The sequence below is a fragment of the Chinchilla lanigera genome, unplaced genomic scaffold (genome assembly GCF_000276665.1).
Source record: "Chinchilla lanigera isolate Chin_1 unplaced genomic scaffold, ChiLan1.0 scaffold00024, whole genome shotgun sequence".
NCBI classification, from domain to species: Eukaryota; Metazoa; Chordata; class Mammalia; order Rodentia; family Chinchillidae; genus Chinchilla; species Chinchilla lanigera.
In genome coordinates, this window is record NW_004955425.1 from 3,283,967 (window position 1) to 3,301,080 (window position 17,114).

At 33.2% G+C, this 17,114-nt stretch overlaps 1 protein-coding gene across 1 annotated transcript in view; it reads right to left on the minus strand.

Moving 5' to 3' along the window:
• Kif20b (kinesin family member 20B) overlaps positions 1–17,114 on the minus strand; it is a 52,623-nt gene that overhangs the window by 22,698 nt on the left and 12,811 nt on the right. Inside the window, exons 14-22 of the mRNA XM_005385846.2 lie at positions 13,716–13,855; positions 13,234–13,372; positions 12,107–12,335; positions 11,278–11,318; positions 7,908–8,055; positions 4,885–6,124; positions 4,408–4,546; positions 3,065–3,184; positions 1,263–1,323 (exon numbers count right to left, since the gene is read on the minus strand). Of these exons, the coding sequence (XP_005385903.1) occupies positions 1,263–1,323; positions 3,065–3,184; positions 4,408–4,546; positions 4,885–6,124; positions 7,908–8,055; positions 11,278–11,318; positions 12,107–12,335; positions 13,234–13,372; positions 13,716–13,855 (2,257 nt within the window). The remainder of the gene's footprint in view (positions 1–1,262; positions 1,324–3,064; positions 3,185–4,407; positions 4,547–4,884; positions 6,125–7,907; positions 8,056–11,277; positions 11,319–12,106; positions 12,336–13,233; positions 13,373–13,715; positions 13,856–17,114) is intronic.

Consider the following 17,114-nt stretch of genomic DNA (forward strand, 5'->3'; position numbering starts at 1 on the left):
AGAGATATATTTTCACACCCAAATTATTCAAGCACATTTGCACACCAATGTACAAGTTATCTAAGGAAGTAATAATTTAGTTGTCTTGCCTCTTCTTTTTTGTTGGTCAAATAAACAGAGCATGGATTAGTGAGGACAACCTGAGACTTGAGAGAGATGCAGATCTGGGTTTACATCTCATCTCTACCACTTACATAATTAAGACGGGGGAACGGATAAGGAGAGGAATTTGTATTATTTGAGAACAGAAATAGGTATATATCTACAAAAGTAATTTTACAATATTTCAAATAAAAGATGGATAGAGTTTGCTTTAAAAAAGCATAATTCAACACCTCAGATTTGCATTACAAAAAATGTACGGTTATCCAGCATGGACAATGCATCTAAAAGCATACCTTGATTTAGTGTAATTGTCTTAGATGTTTTTGGCCTACTAATCTGGTTGTTAATCTGTAAATCTGTATATATGATAACTAACTTTGCAGTGACTTATACATAAGTGACTAATAAAATTTATTTTGATGCTGGCAAAATAAAAAGGAGGTAGACAGAAGGAGGAGAATTGAGATGTGTTATGTACATGTCCTAATTCCCTGCAATGACTAATCATTACGTACTGCAAACATACGCTACTAAAATCAAAAATTAAAAAAATAAATTAAGTGACAAACTTTTAAAGATAGTTTATCTGAAGTATGTTCTTTATACAATGTGTCTTTCTAAAAGTTTACTCATCACTGTGATCTATATAACAGTGATGACTTTGACTGACTTTTTTACAAAATCTTGGCTATTACCAAGAAATCAATGTCACTTTGACTAAATGTTACTTATTATTTTATTTCCCAAAAATAAATTTTACTTATTCATTTTGTAGTGTCAAGGATCAAATCTAAGGTCTTGTAAATGGTAGACAAGTGTTCTACCACTCAGCAAATTTCCCAGCCCACTTAGAATAAACTATAAATGGCTAAGTTATTTGTCAGAATTCACGTTTTTTTTTTTTTTTTTTTGATAAAATAACATGTTTCGTTGCTCTCCAATTTAGGATTTCAAAGGGTAAAAAGAATTCAGATGTTTATGTACATGTAGCACTACTGACAATAAATGTAAACATTATGTACTTCAAACATGTACTAATAATAAAAATTTAAATTAAAAAATAAAAATAAAGGATTTTGAAAGGAAAACATTCATTCTTATCACAACTACCTATTTTGCAGTAATTTTAGTACTAAACATTCGAAGTTGTTCCTTACCTTTGCATACTCTCTCATATTGCTGTATAGCTTCTTCTGTTTTCTGATTACTTAACTGCTCCTACAAAACAAAAGAATATGAATTAAATACAAATGTAGGTTAAACATTTAATATTTAACAGCAGCTCTTGAAAACAGGGTTGAAGTTTGAAATCAATCTCATACAAGGCTGACTACCGGTCTCTAGCTTCCAAGTTTCTTTTACCAGGGGGAAAAAGTCAGGATAAAATAATAGGAAGACAACAAACAAACCAAGAAGTGTACACTTTTAATCTAAGTTAAATTAAATCTAAGTTAATCTAAATTTTAGTTAAGATTTCTCATATATCACAAAATGCAAAAACAAGAGCAAAAAGACATCTACTTATGTACTTGATGTAGGAGAAACAAAGAAAACCATTAAAAAGTTCCTTATTAGTAAATTCAAAATGCAGGGAAAAGCCCTCTGCTCCTTCCGTCTAGAAAGCACTTATAGGTTTGGAAAAAGTAACAACAGTCTTGACTGGCAAGACTAAATCATGGGGGTGGAAACACTTTGCTTCTAATTTTAACCTGTCAGGTAATGTAAACTTCACAGTCAATCTCACTTAAACTTATCACTATCTCCTAACTCCATAAACCTTAGAATAAATTACTGCAGAACCTACAATTCTGAATCACTGTATTATGTCCGTACAGATTGCTTTATCAGGATTATATTTCCTTAAGAATTCAAACCAGGCTGCGGATATAGCTCAGTGGCACAACACCTGCCTGGGAAGCACAAGGTCCCAAGTTTGATTCCCAGTACCACCCACTAAAAAGAATTAAAACCATGTGTTTATAACTGAATGTTCATTAGTTTGTTTCACTTAAAAGCAAAGGATGGAGTACTGTTGCCGTACCCATTTAATTGATGGAAAGCAAAACATAACTATTTGCAATAAGGGCATTGTTTTTCAGGCGTCAATTTTTAAAGGAATTTGTTATAATGCCTACTTTATTTATTTTACATTTTAATTTGAAAAAATTTTACTGTAAACAAAATTTGCAAAGATAATGAATTTATTGACTTTAAACCTTAACTCACCTTCTCCTACTGTTATATTACTTTACACAATTATCAAAAAACAAAAATATTAACTTTGGTACAGTACTATTAATTCTACTACAGACTTCACAATTCACCAATTTTGCCACTGTTGTCCTTTTTCTGTCCTGGGATTTCATGAGACAGAACTGCACACAGTCATCATTTCTCTTTAGTCTCCTAAAATCTGTGATAGTTCTTCAGTCTTTTTTAATGACCAAGACACTTTATATTAGTCAAATATTAGGGAAAACATCTTCAACTTGTGTTTGTGTGGTGTTTACTCATAGACAGACTGAGGTTACGAATTCGGGGGAAGAACACACAAAGGGGATGTGTACTTTGGTCACATTAAATTAGAAAGTATATATGGTATCAGTGTAACTTACTACCAGTAGTGTTAATTCTTGAACACTTACTTTAGGAGGTTATCTGCTAGGTTTCTCACTGTTACCATTTTTTCTTTTCCACATTCTACTCATTAGAAGCCAGTCACTATAGACTACTTAACTTTAAATAATTTATTTTTTGATCTTAGAAAAGGTTTGTGCCAAGGGTGTACCTCGATGATGTAGCACTTTTGAGCAAGTTGCGCCCTGGGTTCAATCCGCAACACCACAAAAGAAAAACTAATAGTCAAAACACAATTTCCTGTTAAAAACTAATATTTAATCAGACAATAAAATATGCCAATAGAATGCACTAAAGCCATCTTTTATAATGAAACTGTTACCTTGAGCTGCTGAATGGTTCGCTGTTTCATATCTATTTCCTGAGAACACTGGTTTTTCTTTTTCTCTAGCTCATTTATTTTACTCCTCAGTAATTTCTCCTCATCACGCATTACAGATACCTACGAAGTAAATATTTATAAAGCAAATTAAAATATTTTTCATACTGCTTTTTGTTAAAACTCCTAGCCATAGCCAGGTGAGGTGGCACACACCTGTAATCCCAGCACTTGGGAGGCTGAGGCAGGAGGATCACCATGAGTTTGAGAGCAGCCTGAACTACATAGTGAGTTCAAGGCCAGCCTGGATTACACAGTGAGATCTGGTTTCAAAAAAAACAAATACAAAAATACAAAAAAAAAATAAAAATTCATAACCACTTGCTCAAAGATGTCTTTTACAGCCCCATTAGAAAAATTAGATGCAAATTAAATCATATGTCCTACTAAATAAAAAGTCTGTGAGACAGTTTTATTTTTGTATCGAACAATAAAATGATAGAGGAAGGGAGAAAAGGAAGGAGAAAGAAATATAGAGAAAGAAACATCTGATGCCTAGGAGGGATATTTTACAGCTAGGAAAAGTGGGAAGGATTAAATATGTATCTAACTATATGTCTGTCCATATATACCTAATATATACCTAAATATATCTTTGCACATTTCAAATTTGGAGTCTTAAATTTAATAAAAACTTAAGGCAGGCGTGGTAGCACATACTTATAAGCACAGCACTCAGGCTGAAAGTTGAGAACTGCTGCAAGACAAATGCCAGCCTGGGCTACATAGTTCAAGCCCAGCCTGAGCTACTTAGCAAGATCTTGTCTCAAAACAAAAAATTTGTTAAAAGTCATACTGCACATTATCTTAAAAACTATCTGCAAACAGAAGCTAACCTTTAAATTTTTTTTGAAGGACTTGAATCTAGCAGTACTTAAGAGACAACAAAGAACAACACAAAACAAGCATGGTGGCATATGCCTGTAATCATGGTATACTGGGAGAGAGAAGCTGGAGGATTTCAAGTTTGATCCCAGCCTGGGATTTGTCTCAAAATAAAAACAGAAAGGGCTAAGGGATATAGCTCAGTGTGAACGCTCTGGAATTAATACCTAGTAAGAACAATAACTAAAAAAAAAAAAAAAAGATTTTAATCTCACTTAAAGCACGTATTTTTCTTACTGTGCGCCTTTTCCAGTTTGCTTATGGCTAAATTTTCTTTTATAAATAACTGCTCTCATCATTTTAAGAAATATTTTCCTCTAGTCAGTCCTAAAGTTAGTGTCTAAACTTCCTAATAGAAATGTTCCCGGAAGATGGGTCACACAACTTTTCACAGAAGCTACCTCTTTCTGTACTTGCTCAATCTGTTTTTTGGCATCAGTCAGTTTCTCTTTCAGCTCATCATAGTCTTCTTCCTTTCTCTGAAGATCAGATTTCAGACTCTGGGCAAGAGCAGAGCTTGCAGAGAGTTCTTCTTTCAATCTAAGAAACACAAAATACTTTTCTATAGTGATACATCAATAACCGCTCACAATCACTCTGTGAACTCTTAACAGTCTTTACAAAATTACCTTTTTCACAAATTTTGAATGCACAAACTAGGAATGAATGCTTCAGAGAGGACTTCAAGTGATTAATTTTAAGGGACATCTCTGCATGTAACATTGGTTTCTACAGGTTTGTATTAGCGAAGTTCAAGTTCTTTACCCAACATACATACTATGCTTTAACAAATTATATCCATCTAATTGCTTAAGAACTATGTAGAAAAATGAAAGCCATGCATATTTTACAAATCACTTTAATAAGACTGAGCTTACTTTTCTGTTTCTTGTCTGCTGGCTTCTTTTTCTTCTTCCTTTAAATGAAGTGAATGCTTTAGATCCTGCAAATTATTTGTTAACTGTGTGACTTCTCCTTTCAATGTAACTTCTTTTTCACTTAAATCTTTGGCGTTTTTGATAGAATCCTTAAGATTTGCTTGAAATTCTTTTAGATTTTCTTCTAGTTTTAAAATGACAGATTCTTTTACTAAAATGTCTTGCTCTAACTTGGCCAAATTACTACATTCATCTTTCTGAGTCTCTAGTATTGTTTCAAGTTCCTTTATTTTTGCTTTATAACCATTAACATCTTGTGTAAGTTCTGAAAGTGCTTTCTTTCCTTCAACCACAAGCTGTACTTGAACATTAAGACTAACACTTTTCTCTTGCAGTTCTTCCTTCAGTTGCTGTATAAGATTTTCTCTTTCTTTTTGTAGGTTATCTTGATTCTCAACCTCTCTATGCTTTACTTTTAGTATATTATTTTCATCCCTATAAACTTTTATTTCTCCCTGTAATTTTTCAATTTGTTGTTGTAGTTCCTGGATCTGTTGACTTTTTCTGGAGGAGACCTTCACAATTTCCTTACATTCTTCCCAAATGGCTTCAATACTAGAGTGGAATGAACTTTCTCCACTAAGTTCTTGAACATGATATTCTTTAACCTGCTTACTCCCCAAAACATTACTACTTGCACGGTATAAATGTGTGTCTGGCAAATTCTCTTCCTGAGGGCCATTTGACCGGGTCCTGAGCTTGAGTAAATCTATGTTTGAGATATGAGAAACTGAATCAAGTGAACGCAGTTCATCTATTTTTGCCTGCATTAATTTTATTTGTAAAACATTGCTTATGATGGTTTTTGTAGCAACTTCTAACTCCTCTGACAATTTCATGATCTTTTCTTCCTGTTCTTGATTTATATTTTTCTGCACACTTAGTTCAGCATTTATGCTGTCATAATTTGCCTGAATTTGCTGGACTTCTACATGTAAAGTTAAACTCTCTTTTTCAGAACAAGAAAGTTGCTGCTGCAAACAAACAATCTGTTCATTTAATTTTTCTTTCTTCTCCTTTTCATTTTTAAGTTCATTCTCAGCAAGGAATAAAAGTGTTTTAAGTTCTTTATTCTTTTCTTGTAAAACTGTAACATCATCCTCATCTTCTGAAATGGTCTGCCGCATTTCTTCACTTTTCTTTTGATCTTTGGTGATAAGTGAATTAACAAGTACAAAACCTTTAAAAATAGGAAAATTGTTATTAATCCAGCAAATTTTAATAAAACCAAAAAATTACCTTATAAGTCAATATTCAAACATATGAAAATAAACTTATTGAAAAACCAAAATCAGCCATTGACAGAAAAAAAACAGGTTGCAAAATATGTTATAAGCCCATTTATATAAAAACTATACTTACACAAGTTAATAACAGAGTTAACAAAAAGTATAGCAAAATGATGGGAGCTACCTGAGTAGGGATGATAGCATAGAAAAAAATAGAGAGAGAAAGAAGACAAGGAAAACCATAATTTTGAAACTGTACTTTTAAGAAAAATTACAGCTTCAGGATACAAAAGTTACTAAGAAACTTTTCTAGGAAATTCACTCCAAAAAGTGGCAGGGTGGGGGAGGGGGGTCTCTTTTTTTTTGTTTTTTGTTTTTTTTTAAAGTTACTGGGGCCTGACGCTAAGGCCTTCACACTGAGCTATATGTCCAGCCTTTTTTTATTTTTTGTTTTGAGACAAGGTCTCATTAAATTTCAAAGTTGGCCAGGTTAGGCTGAAACTCATGATCCCTCCAGTGTCTGTCTTGCAAAATTACCAGGCAAGAGTGCACCACCATGCTTGGCTTCCTAATGGCTTCTCAAGGGTCTTAAAGACACAGTAAGCCTGGGATCCTACTTTTCACCTGTATCTTAAGCTTTTTGCCATAGAAAACAGAAGGATATCTCAGCTATAAACACCTGTAAATGACCTACATTCTCACTCAGCCCACCAAATGGACAGTCTAACAGACACTAAGAATATACAGTCTAGATCACCCACCTTGAAACCACCAGGTAAACATAAAAATCTCAGCTCCTAACTATAATGCACCTCTCTCTTAAAGGCCTATATGCTATTCTGTGAGTACCTTTTATATGCTTCTCACTGACATGCCTTGAAAATTCTTGACATGGCTTGAAAATCAGTAAACCTATGACCTACTTCACAGCTGAGTTGAGCTGAAGTCCCCATCTTCATCCACTCTGGGGGACCTTCTCATAACCCACCCAGTGACGATACTACCAGCTGTTTCTACTATGTTTTATAATTTTCAGTATTATTTAAACTCTAGGAATCTCAATGATTTCCCCCTTCTTTATTTTTTGCATAAATTTGCCCACTAACTTGTATGAAATTTTAAAATAATCTTCAATGTATGCATTATTAGTACACTGTCTCATAACTTCTCAAACACAACTCAGATAAATTGTCATTAGTAATGTTAAACAGTCTTACAGTCAAGTATTTTTTCTCCAAATGAAAGAATACAAAGAAGAAAATAATATGGAGAGATTTTAGTGAAACAGGTACTATATTTCTGAATGTGATTTTAACAGTTACATAAGTAGAATGAAAGTAGACATGGAAAAGAAATTGATAAAAGCATATCTACAAATATTTAAATTAAAAAGTTTCAAATATACCCATCCTCCAGACAGCTTTAATGTGCTAACATAAAAACTTAGGACAGTTTTTCTCAAGATTTCTCCTTAAATAAGTTTCCTCCCATTTGCAACTTTTCTACTTACTGCTTTAGGAATTAGCTTTCTTGTTTTCTTTCTTTTCTTGACACAGGGTCTCACTATGCAGTTCAGGCTAGCACTAAACTCACTATGTAGCCCAGGTTGGCCTCAGACTTGTGGCGACCCACCTGCCTCAGCCTCCTGAGTGCTGGGATTACAGGCATGTGCCACCACACCTGGCTGAATTAGCATTCTTAAAAGTTTCCTGCTATGAGCTGAAGCAGTATTACCTTTCTTTGTTGGTGGTTCATCTTGCTGAAGTTCATTTTCATTTACTCTTTTCTTTTCTAAATAGGTTTTAGTTTTGCTGTCTGTAGGAATTTCAGCAGTTTCATTAAAAGTAGATTTATTGTTTATTAAAGATAGACCAGCTTTGTCCTAAAGCAAAATTAAAATTAATTCACATATAGAAAGCTATAATAAATATGCAAGCTAAATAAATAACTTCACAGTAAACCACAGAACTTTTATTTTTAAACTTGTTGAAATATTTTGTAAGTTATTTCTTAAGTTTTACCCTAAAATAACTGATGGTTCTGGCAAATGAGTAACATATGGGGCAGGTGGAGAACATGCATCCCTAAAATCACATTCAAAATGTATTTTCAAATGAAAAACATGACATCATTGATTAAAAATGTTTCTATTTTTTTTTGAAACTTCAACGTTCTACTCTAGAATCAACAACTGTTTTGTTTTATAACCAAAATCTCTTAAAGATAAACTGTATTGCATTATACTTCCTCTATCTTCTCCTTTTCTAGAACTTCCAGCTTCATTTATCATCTTTGCTCTAAACTTTCTTCCTGAACAATAAATTATACTCTCATACAATGACTGAAAGATTTCTCATTTCTGTAACTGCTTTTTAAATTTACTTTATTTTGGTGATAGAGATCAAACCCAGGAAATTCATGCGTGCTAGGCAAGTGCTTTACACTAAGCTCTATCCCTAGCTGGCCTGGATTCCTATAACTAGTTTGCCTTCTTGTCCTTCCTCACTACCAACTGCCTGTTCCCCCAACTTTCATGTGGCAAAGTTTTACTTATTCTTTAAGGTTCAATTTAGTACAGTTAGAAACAAAGGAGCTGAGTCACTACCTTTCTTTTGTTCAACCGTAACCGCCACAACACCCTCACGATTACCAAGGCCTAAACTTAGGCTCACCCTAATGATTATGCAGGCCTAAATTTAGGAGGTCGTGCAGATTGCTGGCATCAGTGAGCCAGTAGGAGGCACCTTAGATAGTGATGTCGGACTCTATAAATATTGGCAGCTTGAGTGACTGGGCCCCTTTTTTTTCTTCCGCACTCGAGTACCTTTTTCCCTTCACTCTCCTTTTCCCACTGTCCTTCTCTCTGTTCCTGCTAATTGTCCTGTGATCGTCAATAAACATAGCTACTTACTTTCTTGTCATACACAAGAACCTGGACTATATCTTGGCCCACTCAACTGCAACAAATGTAAATCTTTTTTATCTCCACAAGGTATTTCTAAACCCTCACTCGCTCTCAGCTTCTGCACACTGCATTATACTTGGGTTTATCCTATTTCTCTTCACTGGGAGCAAGGGGTAGACTGGCTTGTTAAAACGATTTTTATTGATCTGTATATTTGTCATAATCTAGAACAATATACTTGGCAAACAACAATAATTGCTTCTTGCTTTCAACAAGTTATTTCTTGTTTCTCATCCTCACTCCTCTACCTCAATGAAAGGGGTAATTCTCCCAGTTCAGGTTCAGAAAAGTCAGGAAGATTGAATAACATATTTAAATACCAAAAGAAAGAACTGCTACTCATCTGGAATGCTCCACTTTTACCTCTGCAATATCAAAAGCTCATCTGTGTTGGAGATACAGCTCACAGGTAGAGCATTTACCTATCATAATGCAAACCTCTGAATTCAATCCACAGCATCATGAAAAAACCAAAACCATCTCATTTAATGTCCAGAAAATTCAGGGAATGCTTGGTAATATTAGAGACTGGCTTTAAAATACAAAATAACCTTAACTGTCTCATCTTGGCTTCAACCAAATGAATATGAAATTATCTGTCTTTATAAAAAGCTAAAAATCCTTAAAAGCTTTACATATCACAGCACGTACGTTTTCAAAGAAAATATCCTTGCTATTAAGCATATGAAAAATGAATATAGTGAAGTTTTAAGAAAAAAAAAACCTACTTCTGCTGATTACAAACCGTTATTATTTAAATATATCCAACTTACTTTCACCTCAGAGCTCCCTTTCCAATTAGCTGAGGCTTAAACTTCCAAGAGCTACATAATCTTATTATCACTTGTATCTAGATGCAAGCTCATGCATCATGCAGACATTGATGGGCTTTTTATAGGGGGCTAGATCTGGATTGTGTGAGACTGGGATTAAGAATGTGATGCTGGGAGCAAGGGTTCCCGCCCTGGGTGTGGGTGGCAGTGCCCAAAAGGCAGATAGTCTGGAGGGATAAAAGGAAAAAGCAGGTGTGCTGCATGGTGTGTTCCGCCTACCCTGCTTTGCCATGGACTGTTTCTCTTCTATAGTGCCCCTCTGCCATACCACCCTGTCTTGGAGGCAGCTGATTATGGACTGAAACCTCTACAAACTGTAAACTAAAATAAACATTTCCTCCTTTAACTTTGGGTATTTCGTCTCAGCAACAAGAAAAATAACAAGATTTTTCAACAATTCTTTCTTACATGCAGAGAACATAGTTTTTGAGATGATTATTTTCCAGAGGTCAAATTCTTCTAAATTCTCAAAAATTCAGATTTGTATAAGAAAAAACAATTTAATGCCAGGGTAAGTAATTCCACATTCCTAGAAAATTAATCTTGGTTACACAAGTTATTTTAAATTATTGGAATTGTCTAAATAGGTGTTAAATCTTTTAAGTATATTATTTGGGTTACTTTTTTAAGTACTAGATATTAGATCTTAAATTCTTTATATCCTATCATATCTTATAATAGCTCTTTAGAAGAATAAACTTAATGAAAGTAAGAATACCTATGCTGGAGGAAGAAAAAAAAATAAGTTTAAGTTCTAACTGTACACTTGTAATTACAGTTTTAGAATTATGTTAAATCTACACCAGTTGGTGTGAAAAAATGATTAGAAGTCACAAAGTGGTGGGGTCCTCCAGACGCAACTTTCTGTTTATATGCTATGATCTGCTCAGGCTATAGTCCATGTTGTAAAACAAGTAGGGATTTTAGGTAAAACACTAAATATATCTAGTCAATAGCATGAAATCTAGTAAAAGAATGAGATAAATCTGCTATGTGCTGATACAGAATTGTTTCCAAGATGATTTTCAGGAGAAAAAGTAAAATATAAAACTATAATCCTACTTGCTGAAACTTTTCAAAAGATGTGTGAATGTTCTATATATTCCTAAGTGTCCTGGGAAGTTTAAAGAAACTTTCCACTGGTTGTCACTGAAAATATGAACATACTTATTACAGTTTTCAATTTCTCAAATCACTTTCATTTATTACCTTTTAAAATTACTTAAATAAATCTACACAGTTAAAATTCATGGTCTTCCATTAACTTAAGTTCCTTACCAAAATAAAATAAATCTTAAACTATTACCTTATTAGACATCTTGAGCTCTTGAACCAATGATTGTGATTCTGAAAAAATAAAGAATGCTGAAAATAAATAGCTAAGCATCTAAAAATAGATCAATGAAAAACTATGAAACGTAAATTGCTATAAAGTGTTACATTGAGAAAAAAGGATTTTGACTGCATAAAAAAGGTACACTCGTTTGCTAATTCAACCACAAGAGAGTAATGTTTCAGAAAAAGCCACATTCAAACTCCAGGGCAAGAGTGAGTAATACATGCTAGCCAGGAAAGCGGAGACACCGACATGAGGGAAGTACAGGAGCTAGTGCCCTTCAGTCCACCTCACAATGCAGAAGCGCCACTGGCCTGCTATTTCCTACTCATCTTGTTTCACAAAGAAAACGCAACTATTCTATTTCTCTTAAAACCCATAAATATATTTGCATTAATCTGCCAGATTGTTTTAAACCACTCATAAGAGTTACAAGAGCTACAAGTTACAAGTTACCACTTCAAACCTTACAAGCCCAGAACGAGAATCTACACTGTAGGAGTTCATAAAAACTAGAGCAAACAAAATTTATACCATTATATTTCCTAAGGGATTTTTTATATTTATTTATAAAATTAATATTCACATTTTTAGAAGTTTTTCTAATAATAATGGTCTAAAAGAAAATGAAAGTAAAAAATTACTAGTAAATTACTAAAGTAATACAAATGTAAAACATTAAAATGTTACCTAGATTAAAGAATTTTTAGGTCATAAACTGCAAAAATCTCTTATACTTACCAACTATATTTCCTATGTATTCACCATATCTAATTAATGGTAAAATACATTTGCTTACCATTTTCTCTTTTTTTAAACTCTTCTTTGGTTTTAATTAATTCTTCTTTGGTTTTAGCTAATTCAGTTTTAACTTGATTAAACTTTAGTTGCAAACAAGCAATAGCTTCCTGGGGATCAGCAAGAGATGCAATATAAGAGTGAGCAATTTCAGCCTGCTCCTTAATATCAGTGACATCACGTTGAAGAGCACCAATAATATCTTCGAATCCTACATAATTATATACATCCTAAAAACAGCAAAAACCACATCTAACATTAACAGTGGGCTTTATCCTTACGTGTAGGCTTTACCCCCCGATATATAGTTTTAAAAACAGGAAAAAAATTCAAAACTTAAAATTCTTTAAGTTACATAGAAGCACTCTTAACTAAAAAGACTTGTTTCATTATTTTTGTTTTTTATGTACCATGAGGCATATTCCCTCATAAAAACATCATAAACTATTATAGAAAAATTACGATTACTAAGTGCAGGTACAGTTCCAATTATGATTCTTACATGGCCTTTTAGAATAACCCAGAAAACAAGCCTCCATTTTCAAAACTCAGTCCATGTTCCAAACCCTGTCCAGGACACACAATAGTGGTCTGACAGCAAGGGCCTGAACATCATTGTCTCAAGCCCCTAAACTGAAGAGACCAAAATCCAAAATGAATAGAGCTCCTCACACCTCAAAAAACATGATCCATTTCATAATGAGCAAAAGCATCAAAAAAGGATAAATTTACCTTGAGGGTAAGCAATGTTAGTTATTTTTTTATTATATATAATAAACTTTTAAAATCTGAGCAGTAAGTAAATGACTTTATAGGTTCCTTAAACCTTAAAACTTTTAATTGCAAAAATTTTTACACAAACCCAAGGATATACCATACTTACGCAAAAAGGACTCTTCTCTCCCTAAAAATCAATACAGTAACTCAGCAACACCAAAATGTAAGATAACTATAATAGTACTATACATTTTTCCAAGCCCAGAAATTATATCTAAACTATTTTTGCTTATATTTCTAAGAAAACATGCCTATTATAATAAAGCTACATTACAGTAACTCATTTTAATTCTAAATTTCTCATCACTAGTAGAAAAGTCTCACTAAATTTTAATATTTCAGTGAACATACTTCATTTTCAATTTTTGTAGCACAAATTCCATTTGTTGGTTCATCTTGTGTGTCACATCTGTCAATTAAATCCTTGAAGATAGCCAAACGACATTCAGCATTTTCTTCTAATATTTCTCGTTCCTGGAGAAGTGTTTCCCTTCATAAAACAAATTAATCTGATCAAGAAAAGAGAAGGCAGCTGGGGATATAGCTCCGCGGCACAGCACCTGCCTGGCAAGCGCAAGGCCCTGAGTTCGATCCATGGTACCACAAAAAAAAAAAAAAAAGAAAAGAGAAGGTAATACTCTGTGTTTTGTTTCAAATTTCTAACATTAAGTATATTATAGGCTAAAACCAAATTTAAACAGTCATGTGTTGGAATTAGTAACAACTGTTTTAAGGCTTGTATAAAGCCACCTAATACAAAAAGAGAACATAAGTTAAAAAAAAAGAACGAGTAAATAATATTGTCAATTTTCACCAGATCATGAACAACTTACTTAAAATCAGCTTCCCGTTGAGCCCAATACTGAGTAAACTCCTGTGTAACTTCTTCTCGAATTTTAAATTCCAGGGTTAACTTTTCTTTTTTTTCATTAATTAATCTTGTTTTCAAGTCTTCTATTAAATCCAACAGTTTCTAAAATATGTAAACATTAAAATCCTTAGAAAAAAACAAGTACATAACAAGAAAAATATCGTGAAAATGTTTAAAGATCAAACTGTATTCATTTAGTCAGGTGGAAGTATGTACCATTTTTATAGTATTAATATTCTCACTGAAAAATTGTACATTTTGTAGAGATTCATTAATCTGAAAAAGTGAACAGAAAGATCCACACTGCAGATCCACATTGCAGGTTTGCCTAAAGGTAGAGTAGATTAATTATTACTGTGTAATGCAAGTTCACATTTTAGAAATAAACTTGTACAAAAAAAGAAAAAAGACTTACAGTAACTGACTAGCTCATTAGGAAAAAAGCTAAGGTAACCACTCTAACATTTAACCAAAATGCCAGAGACGTTACAGGAACATACTATATTAACATTTATAATCATCCGGATGCAAGTAACAACTCTATATCCTTTGAAAACATATACGATCATGTAATATAGACAATAGAGTTCTTAACATTGAATATAGCCAATATAGATTCATGTTATAGCATTAAGAAAACATCCTGATATTTTTTTTCAAGGTTTCTGATTAAAGTTTCTCAACAACAAAATAAACTCATCCAAGCCTTCCCTTTCAGTGTTTCTTCTTTATATCTGAAAATATTTTTACAAATATTGACTTTAAAATTCCACTATTAAGAACTTATATTAAGTGAATAACTGTATAATATAACTCAGCATTTTTGCTATAAGAATACACATCATATTAATGTTGTTGTTAGTGGTAGTAACTGTATTTAAATAAAGTAAAAATGAAACCCAATTCCATGGCCAAATTTATGGAATTGGTTCAATTATAGTACTGTCCCACAATATAGTATTCTGATTAATAATAATGATCATTTTAATGCTTGTATATGTTTCTATTTTTAATTGAAAAAAATCAGGTTATAAAACATTAATGCAAGTAAAAATCTATTAGAATCAATGATCAACAGCTCTTTATATTTAAATTCTTTTTAATATATGAATACATATTTACATAATTTTAAACAAAGACACACTCTCCCACTAAAACAAGAAACAGCAATCATTAAAATGTTGAAGACTTGGCTAGGGATACAGCTCAGTGACATAAGCGCCTGCCTGGCAAGCACAAGATCCTGAGTACAATTCCCAGTACCAAAAAAAAAAAAAGAAAAAAAGAACAGTTTGCCAGGCGTGGTGGCACACGCCTATAATCCCAGCATGCAGGAGACTGAAGAACGAAGATCCTTGTAAGTTAGAGACCAGCCTGGGCTACAAAATGAGCTCAAGGCCAGCCTGAACTATATAGTAAGACCTTGTCTCAAAAAGACAAAAACAAACAAAACCACCCACAGAAAACTACCCTCAAAAAATGCTGAAGTAGAAATCTGTATGAATGTGGTAATACTATAGGGAAATTGATTTATTTTAGTAATTTCCAACAGTTTTTATCATTATTAACGTATGATAAAGTTTTTGATGAAAAAATTCTGACTATTCTAACTGTATGCATTCTCTAAGTATAAATGTTCAAGATCAATGTTACAAAATCAATACATTTTGTAATAAATTTTAATAATCTCAAACATCTAATTACAATGTTAAAAAGCATGCAATGCCTAATCATTTCTACTTTTTAATATCAAATATTAGTACTGAAAATATAGCTCAGCATTACAGCACTTTGCCTAGCACAAGCCCAGGGTTTGACCTCCGTCAATGAAAAAAAAAAAAAAAAAGACAAAAATGTGAATTTCAATTAGAAATATCTAATAATATTATAAAAAGATGTGTAGTTACCTATGTAATCCAATATAAACTGTAGCATTAAACATTTTCTTTAAAAAAAAAAGTAAAAATATATCCCTAGTATATTCAGAAGTTTAACCAACAGTATATAAAAACAACTCTGAAAAGATCAGAACAAACTAAAACAGGAATGTTAATGTCTCCTTTGTCACTGAGATAGGTATTACCTTACAAAGGTCAAATTAGGAACATTCAGCCACATAGAGACCACCTAACTGAGACATACAGAACATCTAAAGTTTTCATTTTTGTTTCCAAACAACGTGAGAGCTGGAATGACTTTCCAGAACAGTGATCAAAATTATTAAAATAAGAACATTTAATTCAATACTTGTGCTTCGGACTTCTGTAAGGCAAGAGTGTTGTAATATATGAGATGCCAACACCATTAAAATATGCCTATGAACATAAGTTTCCCTGTGTTTCTAGGACATGGTTAAGAGGACTTTTTGTGGGCTGAGAATGAAGATCAGTGGTAGAGCACTTTCCTAGCATGTGGGAAGCCCAGAGTCTGATCCTAAGCACTATACAAAAAGAGAGAGAAAAAGAGACAGAGAGAAATGTAAGTATACATATATAGTTAGTGAATTAATATTATGAGGGGGATAGATAATATGAACATCACCTAAATCTCCGGATTAATGCATCTTAAACATATGAACTTTATTTAAATAGAAGCTGAAAGAGTCACTGTTGGGGCTGGGGATTTAGCTCAGCGGCATAGCGCCTGCCTGGCAAGCGCAAGGTTGTGAGTTCAATCCCCGGTACCGGAAGAAAAAAAAAAAAGAAGAGTCACTATTAAACCTGTTTACCTTTGCAATAAGATATTCTTGAACAAACAGAATAACTGGGATTAGGTAAATGTTTTGAGCATTGTACTTTAGACTGCAAATTGAAACTATAGTGGAATATGCTAAAATCACTAGGGACTGAGGTACAGGACATTTGCATAGTCTCATTGTACAGATGATATACTTTTACAATATAGAGAGATCTGGTAGACTATCACTTAACCAAGTAAGCAAAACTTAGCATTCCCAAAAACAGAGAAATCAGACAGCATGTGCCTTCCGCAATGATGCAAAAAACATGCATACCTGAAGCAACCAGATGAATCTAGAATGGAGATAATCTACAAAACAAGTATTCTTTACTTAAAAAAAAGTTAATGCAAGATCAGCAATTACTAAATGTGATACTCAAAAGTAATGTCTCTCTCTCTCTCACTGCTTTTGCTGTCTTCCACTACCTTAAAGTGTTGCCCCTCAGCCATGTGCCATTCTGCCTTGGAACCAGCTCATTATGGACTGAAACCTCTACAAACTGAGAGCTAAATAAATTGTCCCCTTTAAAAAAAAAAAAAAAAAGGGGCTGGGGATTTAGCTCAGCGGCAAAAGCGCCTGGCTGGCAAGCGCAAGGTCGTGAGTTCGGTTCCCGGTACCAGA